Source organism: Mastomys coucha, unplaced genomic scaffold (genome assembly GCF_008632895.1).
Source record: "Mastomys coucha isolate ucsf_1 unplaced genomic scaffold, UCSF_Mcou_1 pScaffold1, whole genome shotgun sequence".
NCBI lineage: Eukaryota > Metazoa > Chordata > Mammalia > Rodentia > Muridae > Mastomys > Mastomys coucha.
In genome coordinates, this window is record NW_022196891.1 from 56,547,817 (window position 1) to 56,565,214 (window position 17,398).

Sequence of the window (17,398 nt, forward strand, 5' to 3'; positions counted from 1 at the left end):
TCCTCCGGTAGAACTATGTCCAATTTCCAGAGGAACCACCAAACTGATTTCCAGAGTGGTTGTACTAGCTTCAGCAATGAAGTAGTGTTCCTCTTTCTTCACAACCTCTCCAGCATCTGCTGTCACCTGAGTTTTTTATCCTAGCCAATCTGACTGGTGTGAGGTGGAATCTCAGAGTTGTTTTGATTTGCATTTCCCTGAAGTAGTCATTTTCTTAATGCGTGTGTGTGTGTGTGTGTGTGTGTGTGTGTGTGTGTGCGCGTGCGCGTGTTCCTGTCTGCCTGCATGTCTGTTGGTGTATTTGTATCTCTGTCTGTCTGTCTATCCTCTCTGTGTGTCTCTCTGTCTGTCTGTCTTAGAACTGTTATTCAGGCTGTTGTGAAACTCATTGTTACAGCTCAGTCTGGCCTCAGATTCAGAGCAGTTCTAAGTTCAGCTTCCTAACTGCTAGGAATACAAGCATAAGCCACCATTTCTGGTAATAATGTCCTTTATAAAGAAAAGAAAAAAAAAACAAAAACAAAAAAAAATACAAAAAATTAGCTGATGGTCCAGGAATGGCTCAGAATCACTGTTAAGTTTATTGTTGTATAGCTTTCCCTTTTTCTGTTAACTGCCAGTTTAAGACACTGGACTTTTGAAGGGTGTAATTTATTTGTTAGGGTATCTTTTTAAGGTACACCTTATTTCTCATAGGGCTCCACCTCTAGCTCCCTTGTGGTTCTTCATTGTTGTACTCCTTGTTCTTCAGTGTTTGATAAAGTTTCCCAGTTTGTTTTATTCTTTGAGCTTTAGTATTATCCTATTTAAATCCATAAAGAAGTCCAGGGAAGTGGGGAGAGTCAGGCATATTGTTTAGTGTTAAGTCCTCTGCTTGAGACCGTGCATTTGTTCTTTGACTGCAACTCCACCCTCAGTTCCCCCACCTCTAAAACTGCAGCAGTCTTTCATGCCTCTGATTTTAGCACCTTGGAAGCTAAAGCTGAGAACTCTGTATATGAAGCCAGCCATGTTCACTTATTAAGACCCTATCTGCTGACCATTCACTGTCCCCCAAAATGGAAGGATCTACCTCCTGATATTTTTATTGGAACTGTTGTTACTTTAAAAGCTATTCTAGGGAGAGCTCATATTTTTATGATATGGAGTTAAGATAGACCTTACTCGTGTTTATTGCTAAGAGGTGTTTAAGTATTGAATTTTTACTTTTAAAAATAAATTTAAAAATTACACCTAATTTGAGATTACCATGGACTAAGAGTTATTTAAAAAAACCAATATATTGTGTCTCTAATAAGAGGTTTTACATAACTTTTGCTAAATTATCTTTTGTATCTTACCATCTTGATAGGTTTTCCTACTCAAATAGTTGCATATGTGTCCTAGGGATTCTTCTTTTAAGTTAATAAAGACATGTTCTGATTGGTTTTGTTAACAAAGATGAGTTATACTTTAGAAAAGGGCATTGCATACCATAGTAAATTATGGACAAAGAAGGGTGCATAGGAATTTTTACAGGTAAAAAATGGGTTACCTAATTTGTTCTGAAATTATTGTCTTTGACTCAAGGCCAAATAACAAGAATGGCATTAACCCAAGGCTGGGCAGGCAGCTGCTAGGCCGGTATCCTCCTCCTCTCTCATAAATAATATCTGATATGTAATTTGGTGGGCTTTGCTCAAGTTGTGATTCTGGTCGTCTTGTGATCGTTTAATGTCAGACAGCTATGAAGGAAAACCTGAATGATGTCAGACAGCTATGAAGGAAAACCTGAATGGTCTCCCTGGCTCTTCTTCTTGGGGTTTGGTAAAGTGGTGACTTTCATTCTGACAATTTTCATAGCTTGTAATGTCTATGTTCTCCCTGGATTTATTTCCTCCTATCTCCTTTTCCTTTTTTTTAATTTAAGATTTATTTTATTTATTTTATGTGTATGAGTACACTGTAGCTGTATAGATGGACGTGAGCCATCGTGTGTGGCTGCTGTTGAACTCAGGACCTGTGCAGGCCCCGCTCGCTCCAGCCCTGCTTGCTCTGGCTTAATTTGCTGCAGCTGTCTTCAGATGCACCAGAAGAGGGCATCAGATCTCATTAGGGGTGCTTGTAAGCCACCACCATGTGGTTGCTGGGATCCAAACTCAGGACTTTGGAAGAGCAGTCAGTGCTCTTATCCGCTGAGCCATCTCACCAATCCCCTCCTTTTTCTTTTTATCCTGTGTTTTTTTCTTTGCTCTTTCCCTTTCCCTCCTAAACTTCCCCTCTACAATATAGGACTTTATTTCTACAGATGTCCTTAATCATGCTGAAGATATTTTCTTCTATTTTAATAGAATTTTAAATTAAAATATAATTCAATAATTTTCTTTTTCCTCCCTCTAACTCTTCCTGTGAACCTTCTTTGTTCTCTTAAAATCGTGGCCTCTTTTTCTATGTTCATTCCTAAATGTCTAAGTTTAGCTTCTTCAGTCTGCATCATGTACTTGTATGCACAGAAGCACAGGGCTGACCACTTGCTGCTAGGTGCCTAATTTGGAGGCTCTTTTTGCCTCTGATGAGAGAGAAGGTCAGCAAATGTGATATTATTTTTTGTTTGTTTTGTCAAAGTAGCTAATGAAAGCAACCTAAGAAAAGAAGAGTTGTTTTCCTCCCCTTACATTTTTCTTTTTTTTCTTTCTTTTTTTTTTTTGTTTTTGTTTTTTTGTTGTTGTTGTTGTTTGTTTGTTTGTTGTTTTTGAGACAGGGTTTCTCTGTGTAGCCCTGGCTGTCCTGGAACTCACTCTGTAGACCAGGCTGGCCTCGAACTCAGAAATCCGCCTGCCTCTGCCTCCCAAGTGCTGGGATTGAAGGCGTGCGCCACCACCGCTGTGCTCTCCCCTTATATTCTGAATTTATAGTCTATCCGGGCATGGAAGGCATAGTGGCAAAAAGCATGAAGTCGACCTTCTAACTTTCTTGCTTGTTTTCTGTTTTGAGGCAAGCTCTTTCACTGGTCTGGAGCTCAGTAAATAGGCTGGCCAGCAAAGCCCAATCCACCGTTCTCCCTGGTCGGTTAGATAACAAGTGTGTTCTACTATGCCCAGCTTTTTAAAGTAAAATTTGGGTTCAGACATAAATCACCGTTTGCATGGCATGCACTTCACCAACTCGGCTCTTTTCCCCATTCTTGGGGACAAAGTTTATATTTACCACTTTTCCTCTTCTTCATTGCTTCAGAGCTTTAAATACATGTACTTGTAAAGTGCTTCATGTATACTTCGTCTCATAGGAGAGAAAAACAGTGTGTGCCCCAGGGTCCAGACTCAATAATAAAGATTCATTTTTATGATATTATTGAGGGCTAGAGAGATGAATCTAGAAAACTTTGGTATAGAGGAGTAGTTCATAGAAGAGGTATTTTTTTTTCTTGAGGTGGTTGTGGTAGTTGTGTTGCCTATAAAATCACTGTAGGGATTTGAATTTGAATGTTTTTAAAGTACATTGAGGGGTAGAAAAGTACATGTATATATTTAATATATATTGTAGCTTGTTTAGGTGATGGATCTCTCCCAGTTCTTCTTTCCATCCTCCAGACCATGTAGTTAAAATTAAGTAACTTGAAGGGTTTTTGTTTTGGTTTTATTGTTTTTCTTTTATCAGTATTGTTAATTATTTTTGTCTTCTAGCTCATAACTTTTTTTAACTTACAGTTGTTGTTTTTTATACTTGTCTCTCTGTTTTTTAACCTTTTGGAGACAAGGTCTCCTTAGCCCAGAATGGCCCCTAAACTTGCTGTGTAGCTAAGGTTGACTTGGAACTGCCTCTACCTTCTCTGAGTACTGAGTTTAGAGGTCTCCGTCACCACTGCTGGTTTTATGTGGTGCTGAGGATGGGATCCAGGGCTTTGTGCATGCTAGGCAAGCACTTCAGAAAGCCTGCATGCCTTTACATCACTATTTTCAGAAGATTTTTCCCTGTTTTTACTTGACCAGAAAAATTGGAAAGTATGATCTGAGAATTGTAGTTTTTCACCATTTGTAGTCATTTTAATATATTATGTGTTTAAAAGTACATAAGTAAGCATTTGGCTATTGTGTATGAGAGTGTGAATTGTGTTGAGTTATAAGCGTCTTTTCTTATCATCTTAGACAAAGAAACAGCCTTGGTATAACAGCACATTAGCATCAAGACGAAAGCGACTCACTGCTCATTTTGAAGACCTAGAGCAGTGTTATTTTTCTACAAGGATGTCTCGTATCTCAGGTACATGTTCAGGATTCCTCTTAAAATGTCTGAAAATCATCCTTCGGCTGTATTTCCAGGTTCATATGCTAATTTATGGAAAGTTGTAATTGCAATGTGTGTGTTTTTGGAAGTCTTATCAGTAGTGTATAGGCTTCTAGATATCTTGGAGGATTCTGTTTTCTACTGTTATCTCTAGTCCTCATTCCAGAATGTGGTATCTTTCTACAGCAAGCTATATAAAGTTTGAAAAGTAACCATGAATATGTAAGCTCCATTCATATAGCTTCTATTCAACATTAATAAGTTTTAAGGGCCATTCTTTGTGCTGAAGATAAAAGATGGAAGAATTAATTCTTAATTATCATAAAGAGGTGTTATAAATCTGTAGGCAAAAGCAACCAGTAGCTAATAATTCCGTGTGCTTTATAAATGTGCAATATCCATTGATATAACTGAGTGTGGAAAATCTAGGTCAAGTGAAAATGAAAAGACATAAGTGAATGTTCTGGGTGGGTACTTAAAGAGATTGTATTTAAGCCAGTGTAGTATAAATTAACTTTAAAAAATAATTAGATTCATTCAAAATAGAACTAATACCATAGGATCACATGGGCATGATAAAATAAGATATTTTAAATTTTAGAGAAGTGGTAAAACTGTTGGTCAGCCTTTCTCAGCATCTTTAGCTATCTGAAGGTTGGATACTAGTAGCAAACCTACATGTATTTAAAGAATTATAGGTGAGGGTTACAGAGATGGCTTAGAGTACTTGCTGTTCTTCCTGCGGACCCAAGTCCAGTTTCCAACACTCAAATCAGTAAACTGTATAACTCTAGCATCACAGGGTGTGACTCCTTCTGGCCTCTGTTGGGCACCTGCACACTCATGGTACACATACACATAAAAACAATCAAATACTAGATAGTTAGAGGAGATGTGTATAGAATATAGTACTAACTGATTTCATTAATAGTATATATGTTGTAAATGAAAACCATCAGGGGAAATTTGGCAGTATATTGCTTATTAACTGAATCCAGAATTCCTTCCAAATGAATAAACATCTTTATATTATATTATATAAACAGTGTTGGTGTGTGTGTGTTCGTGTTTTTGTGTTCATTCTGTTTTCATCTTTTTTGATAAATTTGTCTCGTCATTGGTGATAGAAAAAATATTAATTTATGTAGGCTGAGTATGGGTCTCAATTGGTAGTGTGCCTGCCTATCAGTAGAATTTGATTCCTTGTAGTACATTAAAAAAGGAAAAATAAGCATGATGTGCTTGTCTGAAATGCTAATTTGAGAGTAGACGGAGCAAGATTAAAAATGCAAGGTTATCCTTGACTACATTATAAGTTGGTGGCCAGCCTAGACACACACATTTAGGAAAATGCTAAAATTTGTCTTAAGCATATTTGATTTGCGGTTAAGATGAGCTTTTTTATGGATGAAAATGTTGCATTCACTGCCAAGGGTTTAAAATCCTTTATCAAATGTCTGTAATAGTTTATGAGTATAGGCTACAATAAGGGGTGGTTAAGTAAATAGTAATTTGATCCCTTATATTAATGGGTAGGGAGTTCCTCTTGATTCCTTTAAGTATTACTTGCTGTTTTGATGCTGAGCACAGTATAGGGTAGATGCTGAGTAATTTCTTTAAAATAGAGATGACAAAGACATGCCTGATGTGAATAGTAAGATGGAATACTGGATAATTGGCTCTGGAAGATGTAGATTTACAGGAGAGGAGACCAGTAAGCTCACACTAGAAGCAAATTAGATAGATTTTTATTAATGTCTATATTGTACTTAAAGCATGTTGTCTCTGGTTTTTAGAAATCTTAAGTTGTGCTTGATTTGCACATTGGCTTCCCATAACTGTACTCCTAAATATGAGGTTCTTTTGACAGGAGGAAACCTAACCTTATCTACTGAAGTTCATACAGTGTTGATTGCACTTTATCATTTTACACCTCATCCTGGCTTTGCAGTTTTAAAAATGACAGATGATTATTAGAAAATTAATGTTTTGACTTCTTAATTATAATTTTAAAAGGATTAAATGAAAAATCATTAGTAAAAAGAAAAGGTATTGAAAACACATCTCTAAACTAACCTATAATGAAGATGGAAAGGTGGTATGCCAACAGATGTATACAGATGTTGATCATAACACAGCTGAACCAACAAAGTCCAAGCCTTCTTTATAACCAGATATTGGAATGCCAACTGGTATACAGTTAGATGCTCAAATAACTACTTTTTTTGTAGGTTTATTTGTTTTGTTTATATGTATGAATGTTTTGGTACATGTATCTCTGTACCACGTGTGCCTGGTGTCTATGGAGGTCAGAAGAGGATGCTGGATCCTCTGTAACTGAAATCATAGATGGTTGTAAACCACCATATGGATGCTGGGAACAGAACCCAGGTCATTTGTAGCCAGTGCTTTTAATATCTGAGCCATCTCCAGCTTGAGTACATTTACACTAGAAACAAATGGTTTTCAGCAGTCTTAAATTAAAATTTTTTTCTGAACGAGTAAAGGATTTGTCATGCCAGTACTTACTATCATAAATAACTCATAGTAATAGAATTACAAATGAAGATACACGAGTTATCATATCCACAACACTGTAGTAGTTAGTTTTGGTTAGAGGTGGCTGCCTGCCCCTGTAACCCATGTTTTATTTATATTCTATTGAACTTTCTCAGTGTAATTTTTGTGGAGTAGGATCTTGTCTTTGTTGTGATTGTGCATGCTGGTTAGGTAATTCTTGTACTGTTTTTAGAATAAAAACACTACTAACTCGGATCCCTTTAATCCAGGTTGCTAGAGGAATTTTGACTGCCTAAGTCTGAGCATTTATGAAGTAGCTGACAGAATTTATTTTCTTCAAATAACTTTTTATTGTAATTAGTAGATAAATCTATTATACCAAGTAAGTTTTCAGATATTTGAAAAAATGGTTTGTGTCATCTAGTATTTTTTGCATTTTAATTTCATTATGCCTATCATTTCTTCAGATATATTTAAGTGAAATCATGAAAAGTTTGTTGAAAATGCCATGTGCACGTGGATGAGAAAAAAATAAATTATAGAAAATACATTAAAATAAATAATTTTAAACCTTAATCTTTTAGGGTGCTAATGTGAATAATTGTATGTTGAAGTTTTTTGTTTTGTGTTTTTAGTTCTTGATAAGTGGACAGCTACTTGGTGCATTAATGTTATGATTTAAATCTCAGATGGTTTAACTTTAAATAGTTAACTCAGAGGGACCCTGTGTGATCTTATTACTATTGTCTTTGAGGAGCACTAATTTATACAGTACAGTTTTGGACCTATGACTGAGAATAGAAATTAAAATAATTCAATTTTTTACCTAGTATGTTGTATAATTTTGCTTTGATCATAAATGTGGAATAAGTACACACCTCTATAAACAAATTTTGTTAAACAAATACCTAACCACATATAGATCTTCCTCCAGCAGTTACTGTCAGTGCTGATGGTTGGAATCTGATTTTAATGAATGATTTGTGTTCATTAGAAGGTTTCTTCTTGTTTTATTTTCCTCTGAAATCAGTGCTAAAACTAGAGGAGATTGCCTTTATATTTTATTTGAATAAAAAGATGTTTCAGTGAATTCCTAGACCATTTTTATTAAAGCTAAAAGATCACCTAATTAATTTGAGCATACTGCTTTTTTAAAATCTTCAAAAATACTTTTTATTTAAAAATAACTTTTAATATGAAGACATTGTTCTTTGCTTCCTTTATAGTGTCATTCATTTAATTCCCCTTTTTCTGATACAGATGACAGTAGAACGGCAAGCCAGTTAGATGAATTTCAAGAATGCTTGTCCAAGTTTACTCGATACAACTCAGTAAGACCGTTGGCCACGTTGTCTTATGCTAGTGATCTCTATAATGGTTCCAGCATAGTTTCTAGGTAAGTGTTTGACACTGTTCTTACTGTGTTCTTTTATTAAAGTAGAAGGAAATTTACTCAGTTTAAGAAGCAGCTATAACATGTCTTTGAGACTTGGGATTGCAAGCTATGTTGCCTTCCAGTTACTAGGAACTAGCAAATTGGAATGCTCCGTAGTGTCCATCTGACAGAAGGTTACAGTTTCTCTGTATATGGTGTATCTGATGTCTGGGAGTAATGATGGAAGGTGTTCTTTATATCCTTCCTTCAGTTTTGCAAGTATGCAATTTTTTTGTATACAATTGGTATATTTCTTTCTTATTCTCCAGTAAAGCTTTCCATAAAGTATAAGAATATGATCAAAGTTCACTGTATAGCTTGTACAATTAGTGTATACTAATAAAAACTATTAACTTCAGCTATAGCTGTAGGTAGTCTAAATAAAAATATACAAAGCAGAGACTGACAGTGTATTTTTGAAATGTATTCTGGGGATGGTGGTATAAAACAGCTAATGATTGCTTGAAAAGCAGGAAGAACCTGAGTTCAATACCCAGAACTCATGTGAAATAAAGGCCAGGCTTATTAGTGCTTGCTTGCTTATGCTGGTGCTATTAAGGCAGATCTTGGAGCTTATTGCTTTGTTGGCAAGTTGTAGGCCTGTAAGAGAACCCATCTCAAAAGAAAGGTAGACAGTACTTGAAGAATGGCATCCGAAGTTGTCCTCTGACTTTTGCATGCAGATGTGTTCATGTGCACACATGTACCTGTGCTTACAAACACACAAATTTCTCACTATATACAATTTTCCATTTCTTAAAATAATGAACATTATAAAACCACCAGGCTGTATTACATTTAGCCTAATTTTAGTTAGACATTCACAGTGAGATAAGTTACATTTAAATATCTTAAATTAAAATTTTACAAATTAAATAGATGTACTTAATTGTTATACTTAGCCTTTTTTTATTTTCTCCCAGTTATATTGAATTAACATTTCTTAATGAAATATTTCCAAATTTTTAAGTTTGTTATACCAGCAGAACAAATGAAGACAAATAGGTAGCAAGAAAGGAAGAAGGAGCTTTGAAACTTCCATAATTTTGTACTTTTTGTACTTTGAAGGATATTGGTAATTCATTCTAATTGATTTCTTCGAATGAAATAAGGTTATAAAACACTAAAACAATGTTGGCTAGAGCAAATTATTATTATTACTACCATAAAATTACATAATATCTGTGTCTATTACCTTATTGCACTGAAACTAGACTTTCTGAGAGGAAAAAAATACTAAACCAAATAAATCTCCCTTTTTCTTTGCTTGTGTGGATTTAATACCAGATCCATTAGTCCACAAGATGGCAGCATTTGTTTGTGCGATCTCTACTGTTACATAGTTGACTAAGGTTAGAATTGAATGTCTTGTCCAGATTCATTCTCCTGATTATTATATGGTCTTAAATTAATAACAACAAATTATGAAAAAACACTTTCTACTTTTTCCTTAAATATAGTAGTTACACCACATTTTACATGTTGTTTTATGTGTTACCAGAGAAGATTGGCTTGAAATTGCATCTTTTTTTGTTTTGTTTTGTCTTTCGAGACAGGGTTTCTCTGTGTAGTCCTGGCTGTCCTGGAACTCACTCTGTAGACTAGGCTGGCCTCAAACTCAGAAATCCGCCTGCCTCTGCCTCCCAAGTGCTGGGATTAAAGGCGTGCGCCACCACTGCCTGGAAATTGCATCTTTTAAACTAACTCAGTGTATAGTAGCACTACTTGCTTCATGAATTTGTACAGTGGTTGTTAACCTTCCTAATATTATGACTCTTTAATACAGTTCATGTTGTGGTGACTTCGACCATACAATTATTTTTTCTTTTTGCTACTTCATATCTGTAATTTAGCTATTGTTATGAATCTTAATGTAAATGTCTGTGTTTCTTGATGGTCTTTGGTGACCTCTGTGAAGGATCATTCAGCTCTCAAAGGGTTACAGCTCACAGGTGAAAACTGCTGCTGTAGTTTTATGTTCAGAACCGGTAACTACTTTAACAGGTAATTAATTGGTTTTAGCATTTGGCTTCTGGTTTACTCAAGTTAAAAATATGTTGTATGCAGCTTTTGTGAACTCATGAGAGGTAAATGATTATATTTATGCGATTCATTGATGTAAAATCAGCCATAGTAAATTAGTCACTTGCTGGTTTTAATTACTACAACTAATTAAACACTACACTATTTTTTTAAAAGATAATTTTGTCTGTTTTTCTTGCACTTTCTAACTCTCACCCATGTAGGCTAAGGTACTGTGGTTAATCCTATTTTATAGGAGAGGAAGTTGAAGTAAGGAGAAGTATGACTTGGCCAGGATCAACACACTGTACTGTGGACAGAACTTAGATCTGAGTTCCACCCTTGTTGCACCTTTATGGTGCTCTGTTGCTTACATCAGGACCTAGGGACTAAAGTTTCAAGTCCCTAAAGTTTCAAGTGAGATACTGGTAAAAATCCAAAATAGTTCTTTAGGTCCTTTATGCTTCTGTTACTGTCTTCTCTAACTGGCAGCATAGTGAATGTTTTAGAGTTTCAATTTAATATTTATACTGTGTGGTGTTCAACTAGTCACTAAAACTACTGGAATTAAACTTTGTTTTATAGTGGATGCTTACAAAGATTGTTTTTGATAACCTTCAGTGTTCATCTAGAGTAAGATTGTAATATACTGTTTATTGAAGAATGCTTGTGAGTTTTAAAACTTGTTTAGTAGATGTCTTGGTTAGGATTTTATTGCTGTGAAGAGACACCATGAACAAGGCAACTCTTATAAAGGCAAATATTTCATTGGCACTGGCTTATAGTTTCAGAGGTTCAGTCCAGTAGGTACTGGGGTAATTGCTGTCATAGGCCTGACCATGTTTTTGCTCAGAGGAATGTGGAGTTTGGGACTTTGTAAAGCAGTGGAATACTTCAAGTGTGGCTTAATGGGCCCTACTAGTAGAAGCATGGAAGACGCTAGTACTGGGGGTGATTGGATCTTGGTAGGCCTGGCTCCAGAGATTTCAGAGGAGAAGAATTTTAGTATGTGACCTAGAGATTCTTGGGATATTTTGGCGAAGAGTATCACTGGTTTTTGCTCTCATCCAAAGAGTCTGCCTGAGGCTAAGGCAAAGACATTTGGATTAATTTCATTGACAAAGGAAGTCTCAAAAAAAGTGCAGCATAGACTTTGTCCTCTGCTTTACTCTCGTGAAGAATATTTTGATCAAGCATAGCAAGCTTAGAAAAGAAAAATCCAAAAGATATGGTTCGAAGATTAAAGCAGTATCAGGAAGTAACATGGATATTAAATGGAATTAAGGGAGTGGTGACTAAGGGACCAGATCCCACCCAGGTAAGCTTATTTGTTTGTGTTTTTGCATTGAACAAGGGATAGTTAAATCATGTTAAGCTTTATTTTGACCTGGTTTTTTGTTTGGACTTTTAATCTGGAAGGAACGACAATTTAGGAATTGAGGAGACACCTGTGATAGGCTCCTGAGGCATAGTCACCATGAATATCTTAGGTCCAGGAATGGTGGTATATGCCTTTAATCCTAAGGTCAGAGTCAAGCAGATTGCTTGAGTTCAGATTGGAACAGAGCAAAGTCCAGGTATAGAAAAGCTTACGTTCTTCACACCTTTGATCCCATCACTCAGGAGACAGAAGCATGTAGATCTCTGAGTTTAAGGTCAGTCTGCAGAGCAAGTTGTAGGACAACCAAGCTTAGGCAGTGAAAGAGTTGGAAAACAGAAAACTGGTAATGATATAATAAAACAAAGTGATGATGGGTTGAGTTCCCACGAAGCAGCAGAACTCAGTGGCTTCAGCCATGTGGCTCTGGCTTCAGAGTCAAGCGTAGGAGTTACTGGGATAATAGATTCTGGTTAGCTCAAGATAAGAAATTAGTAGTGATTAATAAGAGACCAGCATCACTGAAGTGGAATCTTCTGGGAAGTGTTTCTGAGAGCTCAAAGAAGCTGTGTTCCAGAGAGAGCCAAGGTTTTATTTGCTGCAGCTGGACTTGGTGATGTACAAGAATCATCCAGGTGGTACTGGTTTTGAAGGCATGAAGGAAGGGGTCATGGAGAGTAGCTGAGACTGATTTCTGTGAGAGGCCATGGAATGTCATTGGCAAAGGTGCAGCCTCAGTTGCAGTTGATGGCCCAAGACTAAAGGGGCCATACAAAGGAGTTGAGGCTTGGCACCATGAAGGGAGCCTATGAGAGTCTATTAGTGAACCCTAATTGCAGTGGTAGACTACAGCAAGTTGAAGATGCCAGTACCATGGGATGATCACCAAGAATAGCAGCAACAGTGGAATGGAGTCAACCAGAGCCTAGAGTGCTAGAGGGCAGAGCTGGAGAAGTGACCCAAGCCAAGGAGGCGCTCAGAAGATCATGTGTGGATCACAGACATTGGAACAAGAAGCTGTAACATTGAAGTTGCCTTAGATACCTCAAGATTTTAGAGATGCCAGTGCCAAGGAGTACCTGCTAGGGAATGCTGCTAACAGGGAGTGGAACCAGCCCAAGAGAAAGAATTGTGTTGCAGTCAACAAAGCTGAAAGGAGTTGGACATCAGACAAGGAGATGCAGAGTTTGTAATTTGTCCAGTTCATTTTTTTGTTCCTGTTTTTGGTCCAGTATTTCCTCACTCTGACATTTTGGAATGGGAGTGTATATCATGTGATGTTTGAAGTATGTTATCTGCTTTTTGATTTTACTTTTATATGAAATTATACTTAAGTGATTGGATGACTTTTAGAAGAGACTTTGGACTTTTAACATTGTTGAGGCTGCTATAGACTATGGGGATTTTTGAAATTGGACGAAATGTATTTTGCATTATGCTATGGCTAAGTATGGCTCCTGTAACTTATATGTTTGAACAAGCCTATGAGGGCCAGGGAGTGGAATGTGAAAGTTTGAATATTCTTGGACCCATGGGAAGCAGCACTCTTAGGAGGTGCGGCTTTGTTTGCAAGTAGGTGTGGCCTTGTTGGCTGAAGCTCTACTGGGCAGGTGAGCCTGGAGGCCCTATGTTCAAGTTTCACCCAGTGTGGAAGAGATTCCACTCGTGGCTGCCTTTGAATCCAGATGTCAAACTCTGAGCTCCTTCTCTAGCATCCTGTCTACCTGCATGCTGTCATGCTTCCTACCATGATGTTAATGCACTGAATCTTATGAGAGTTGCCTTGGTCGTGGTGTATCTTAGTGGTAATAAAACCCTAAGACAATAGATCTTCAGGAAATCTTTGACCTGATTTCTGAAGAAATGAGAAATGAGATGAATGGTAATCCGAGGGTGGCTCACGCCTTTAATCCCAGCACTTGGGAGCCAGAGGCAGGTGGATTTCTGAGCCAAGCCCAGCCTGGTCTACAGGTCCATTTTCAGAGTGGTTACTAGGGGATCATGGGCCACTTACTACATCCACAACATAATTCATTAATATATAAACATAGGCATTTTATAATGATGGTTGATCTCCAAATCTGGGTCCATAAGAGGGAACTGTTTTTATTCTGCTATAATACACACAACAGGGTGAGGCCTTGATTGTATCTTTAGCACCAGCAAAATAAAATAAAAGTTCTAAATTAAATTGACTTAACTCATGATTTTGAGCATTTATTGTTTCTTAGATACCTTCTTAACTCTTCTCTTACATAAGCTTGGTCATATTATCCTTAATAATCTGTTCTGATAAAGACATTCTGTTCTTGGATAAATGTCATAGAATGTACTTCTGAAAGCTAAGAAGACTCTGATGTCGGTAGTGTATGTAATCAAAGGGAACCACAGACCATTGTGGCGTCCAGGACTCTGCTCATATAGGCTAGGATGCTGTCTTCATTACTATGATTTAGATAGTAAACATGAAATCAGATAATAGAAGTCTTATATGTTTCCATCACTTTTTCTGGTGCTGTGGATAGAATCTAAGATATAGAGCACCTGGCAGCCAGTTACTCTGCCACTTAGCTTCATCCCCACCCTCTATCTTAGGTTTCAAATTTATATTAGATTTTTATTTTAAACTTTCCTTGTATTGTTATGTAAGTTTTTAAGAGCTATTTTCATTTAAATTCTTTCCCATTGATTTTGTAATGGGATGTAGCTGACAAGTTTACTTTTCTGTTTGTTAAATGCTTTATTTGCTTCTTCTAATAGGAAATTTGAGATATGAGATGGGTTTATTTTTCTTTGGTGTATATCTGGGTGGGTGGGTATGTGCGCGTGCGTGCACACACATGTATGTGAATGCACATATGTGTTGGGGCTTTATGCATGCACAAAAGCACTTCATTAGCTATTTCATTTGATCTATGTATAGAAGAGATGAGTTTTCTACCAAATTGGTTTAAACCAGTGGTTCTCAACCTGCCTAATGCTGCAATCCTTTACTATACAGTTCCTAATGTTGTGACTCCCAATCAAAAATTATTTTCGTTGCTACTTCATAACTTTAATTTTGCTACTGTTACGAATAATAACATAAATGCCTGTGGTTTATGAAGTATAGTTTATGATTTCATTTAAGTTTTGCATCGATCTTTTGAGGGTTTGAGGATGCAGTTTGAGTTTAAATTGCCTCAAAGGGAAGGAAAAAGACATTTTACCACACTAAGCACTTTGCATTCAGAGTAGTGTTTCATTATAGTCTGTCAGGATATGTATGTGGTCCAGCTTTTGTTAATAGCCAGAGGGAAAGGCAGAGTAAATATTACTCTTAGATACCTTCTTAACTCTTCTCTTACATAAGCTTGGTCATATTATCCTCAATAATCTGTTCTGATAAAGACATTCTGTCCTTGGATAAATGTCATAGAATGTACTAAGAGTTAAGAAGGTAATTTTTGAACGCAAGATTTTGTGGATTTATGGAATTAAATTAAAGTGAAAAACTGATAAAATAATCAGATAAAATATATGGAAACTTTTAAAATGTAGCCTCAGTTTAGTACCTCTCTCAGAGTATGTCCATTAAGTCAGAGTAATGATCAACAAACGCCTGCTAGACAGTTCCAACCCTCTGCCTGATTTGAGGTAACCTATAGGCAAGAACATTTTCTACAGTTAAAAATGTTAAAAACAAGATGAGTACTATTTTGTGGTGTGAGATTTTTATGAAATTCCAATTTTGGTTTTCATAAATAAGTTCATAGAGCTTTTTATTGTTTTGAGATAAGTTAAATGTAGGCTGCCCTTGAACTTGCTGAGTGGCCAAGGATGACTTTTGACTTCTAACCTTCATGCCTCCATTTTGAGTCCTATGGTTACAGCAATGTACTCCCCACTATTGTGCATTGCTGGATGGAACCCAGGAAATCTTGCACACTAGGAAAGCTTTGTGCTAACTGAGCTACATACACAGGTCCTCATAAATAAAGCTTCATCTGAACATTAGCACTCCTGAAATAAATGTATACATATTACTTCCTACTCACTCCTAAAATAAATGTATACATATTACTCCCTACTCTAGCATACGTCATAGCAATTTAGTGACTTTATTTAGATATATATGATCACATGACTTATTGCCTCATTAAAAAAATATTTTTCTCATGTTTATACTACTTTAAAAAGGTAGAATCTATGAATGAGTGTTGTGGGAATGCGCTTTAAAGAGGTGAAACACATGACCTTACAGTGAATGGCTTTCAAATTGTAGCAATCTAGTTCCTCAATGAAAGTGGGAGGATGCCTCGGAGAAAAGGAGAGTTTGCTTCAAGAGCAAAGTGAGCTGTTTCTTAAAACTGGCTTAGTCAAAACAGCCTAGCCCTAAGACTGCATGGAAAGCTCTCTTAAGCTCAAAGGCGGTGTCTTTGGTAAATTAGGCTTCAAAGCTTCAAAGCCTTTGGTAGACTAAGCTGTCATTCTTTATAGAACCAGTGGGCAAAATGAACCCTGCCATAGCTTAAACTCTTGCTGTCTATGTCTGTCATATTAGATTTATATGCGTTTATAACCAGTAATTGAAGTCACTAAAAGTCATATCTGAGGTCTGATAAGGAGTGGTGTCATGCTTCTGAGAGGACGGAAGTTAGCTCTAAGCTCTAACATGTAAGGCCTCTTATTTGTTACATTTTAAAATGGAATAAAATAAATCTGAATTTCTTAAATATTAAAAACAATAGCTCATTTACTCAGCAAATATATATTTGGTATAATTTCTTAGGTACATGTATGTTATATAAAATAATAACTAGATCTTTACACTTTATTTATAATGAATAGGTTCAAAATGCTCTGAATTAGAAATGCTGAGTAGTTTGTCTTTAAGTGTCAAGTTTGTTCTGTGTGCAAATCATTGCTTATAGCTTTTCACTGGCATAAGGTTGAAAGAACTATAAATGTGTATGATGGTGTAAAGTACAGTAGTTTGATCAGTAGATGCCAAAGAGGAAAGTTTGGAGATAAAACTGTTCCATGCTCAGAATAAAGACTTGATACATTAAGTCATAAAAAAAATTTTTTTGGTTACTAGAAAGAAATGTTGTAATGCTCACTATGAGAATAATGAAAGAAATGAGGTGCTCAAAGATTTTATTTCATAAAAAATGTAGTTGAAATAGTTTGTATCACAAAATGACAGCCATAAAGAAAGCAAGTGTGATTGATAATTATAAACAGATGAAACCTTTCAAAAGTAAAATATTTCCATCGTACATCAAAACAATAAACTTATCTCATATCTCAAATTTTGAGAAAAATCTGTATTTACATGGCTTTTTAAAGCTTACAAATTGAAAGCTGAAAATAAGATCTTATTTCAGCATAGAAAATATGAGATTTCAATTCTTCAGATTGCCTACACACACAACCATGGTAAGTGTGGTGGTTTGAATGTGATATTCCCTAGAATCTTAGACAGTTGAATGCTTGATCCCCATTTGGTGGCACTGTTTGAGGAGACTGAGAAGGTATAGCCTTGCTGGAGAAAAGATGTCACTGGAGGAAGCCTTAAGGTTTCAAAACTTTGTGCCATTCCCAGTCCATTCTCTTCTGCTTCCCATATGCAGCCCAGAATGAGATGAGCTTCTGCTTCTACCTCCAGCATCATGCTTGCTTGCTGCCCTGCTTTCCCACCATGACTGGATTCTCATTCCCCTGCAACTGGATGGTGAAGACACCTTCCTTCTCTAAGTTTCCTTGATTGTGATTTGGGTTTTTTTTTTTTTTTTTTT

General features: G+C 36.4%; 1 protein-coding gene across 3 annotated transcripts in view; it reads left to right on the top strand.

The window, feature by feature from the left end:
* The window catches only part of Cop1 (COP1 E3 ubiquitin ligase), a 130,562-nt gene that overhangs the window by 58,889 nt on the left and 54,275 nt on the right, over positions 1-17,398 (top strand). For all 3 annotated transcript variants that reach the window (XR_004123024.1, XM_031386507.1, XM_031386517.1), the window contains exons 10-11: positions 4,125-4,239; positions 8,044-8,179. Coding sequence is in view for 2 of the 3 variants with exons in the window: in XM_031386507.1 (XP_031242367.1) it covers positions 4,125-4,239; positions 8,044-8,179 (251 nt within the window). In the remaining variant the exon portion in view is untranslated. The remainder of the gene's footprint in view (positions 1-4,124; positions 4,240-8,043; positions 8,180-17,398) is intronic.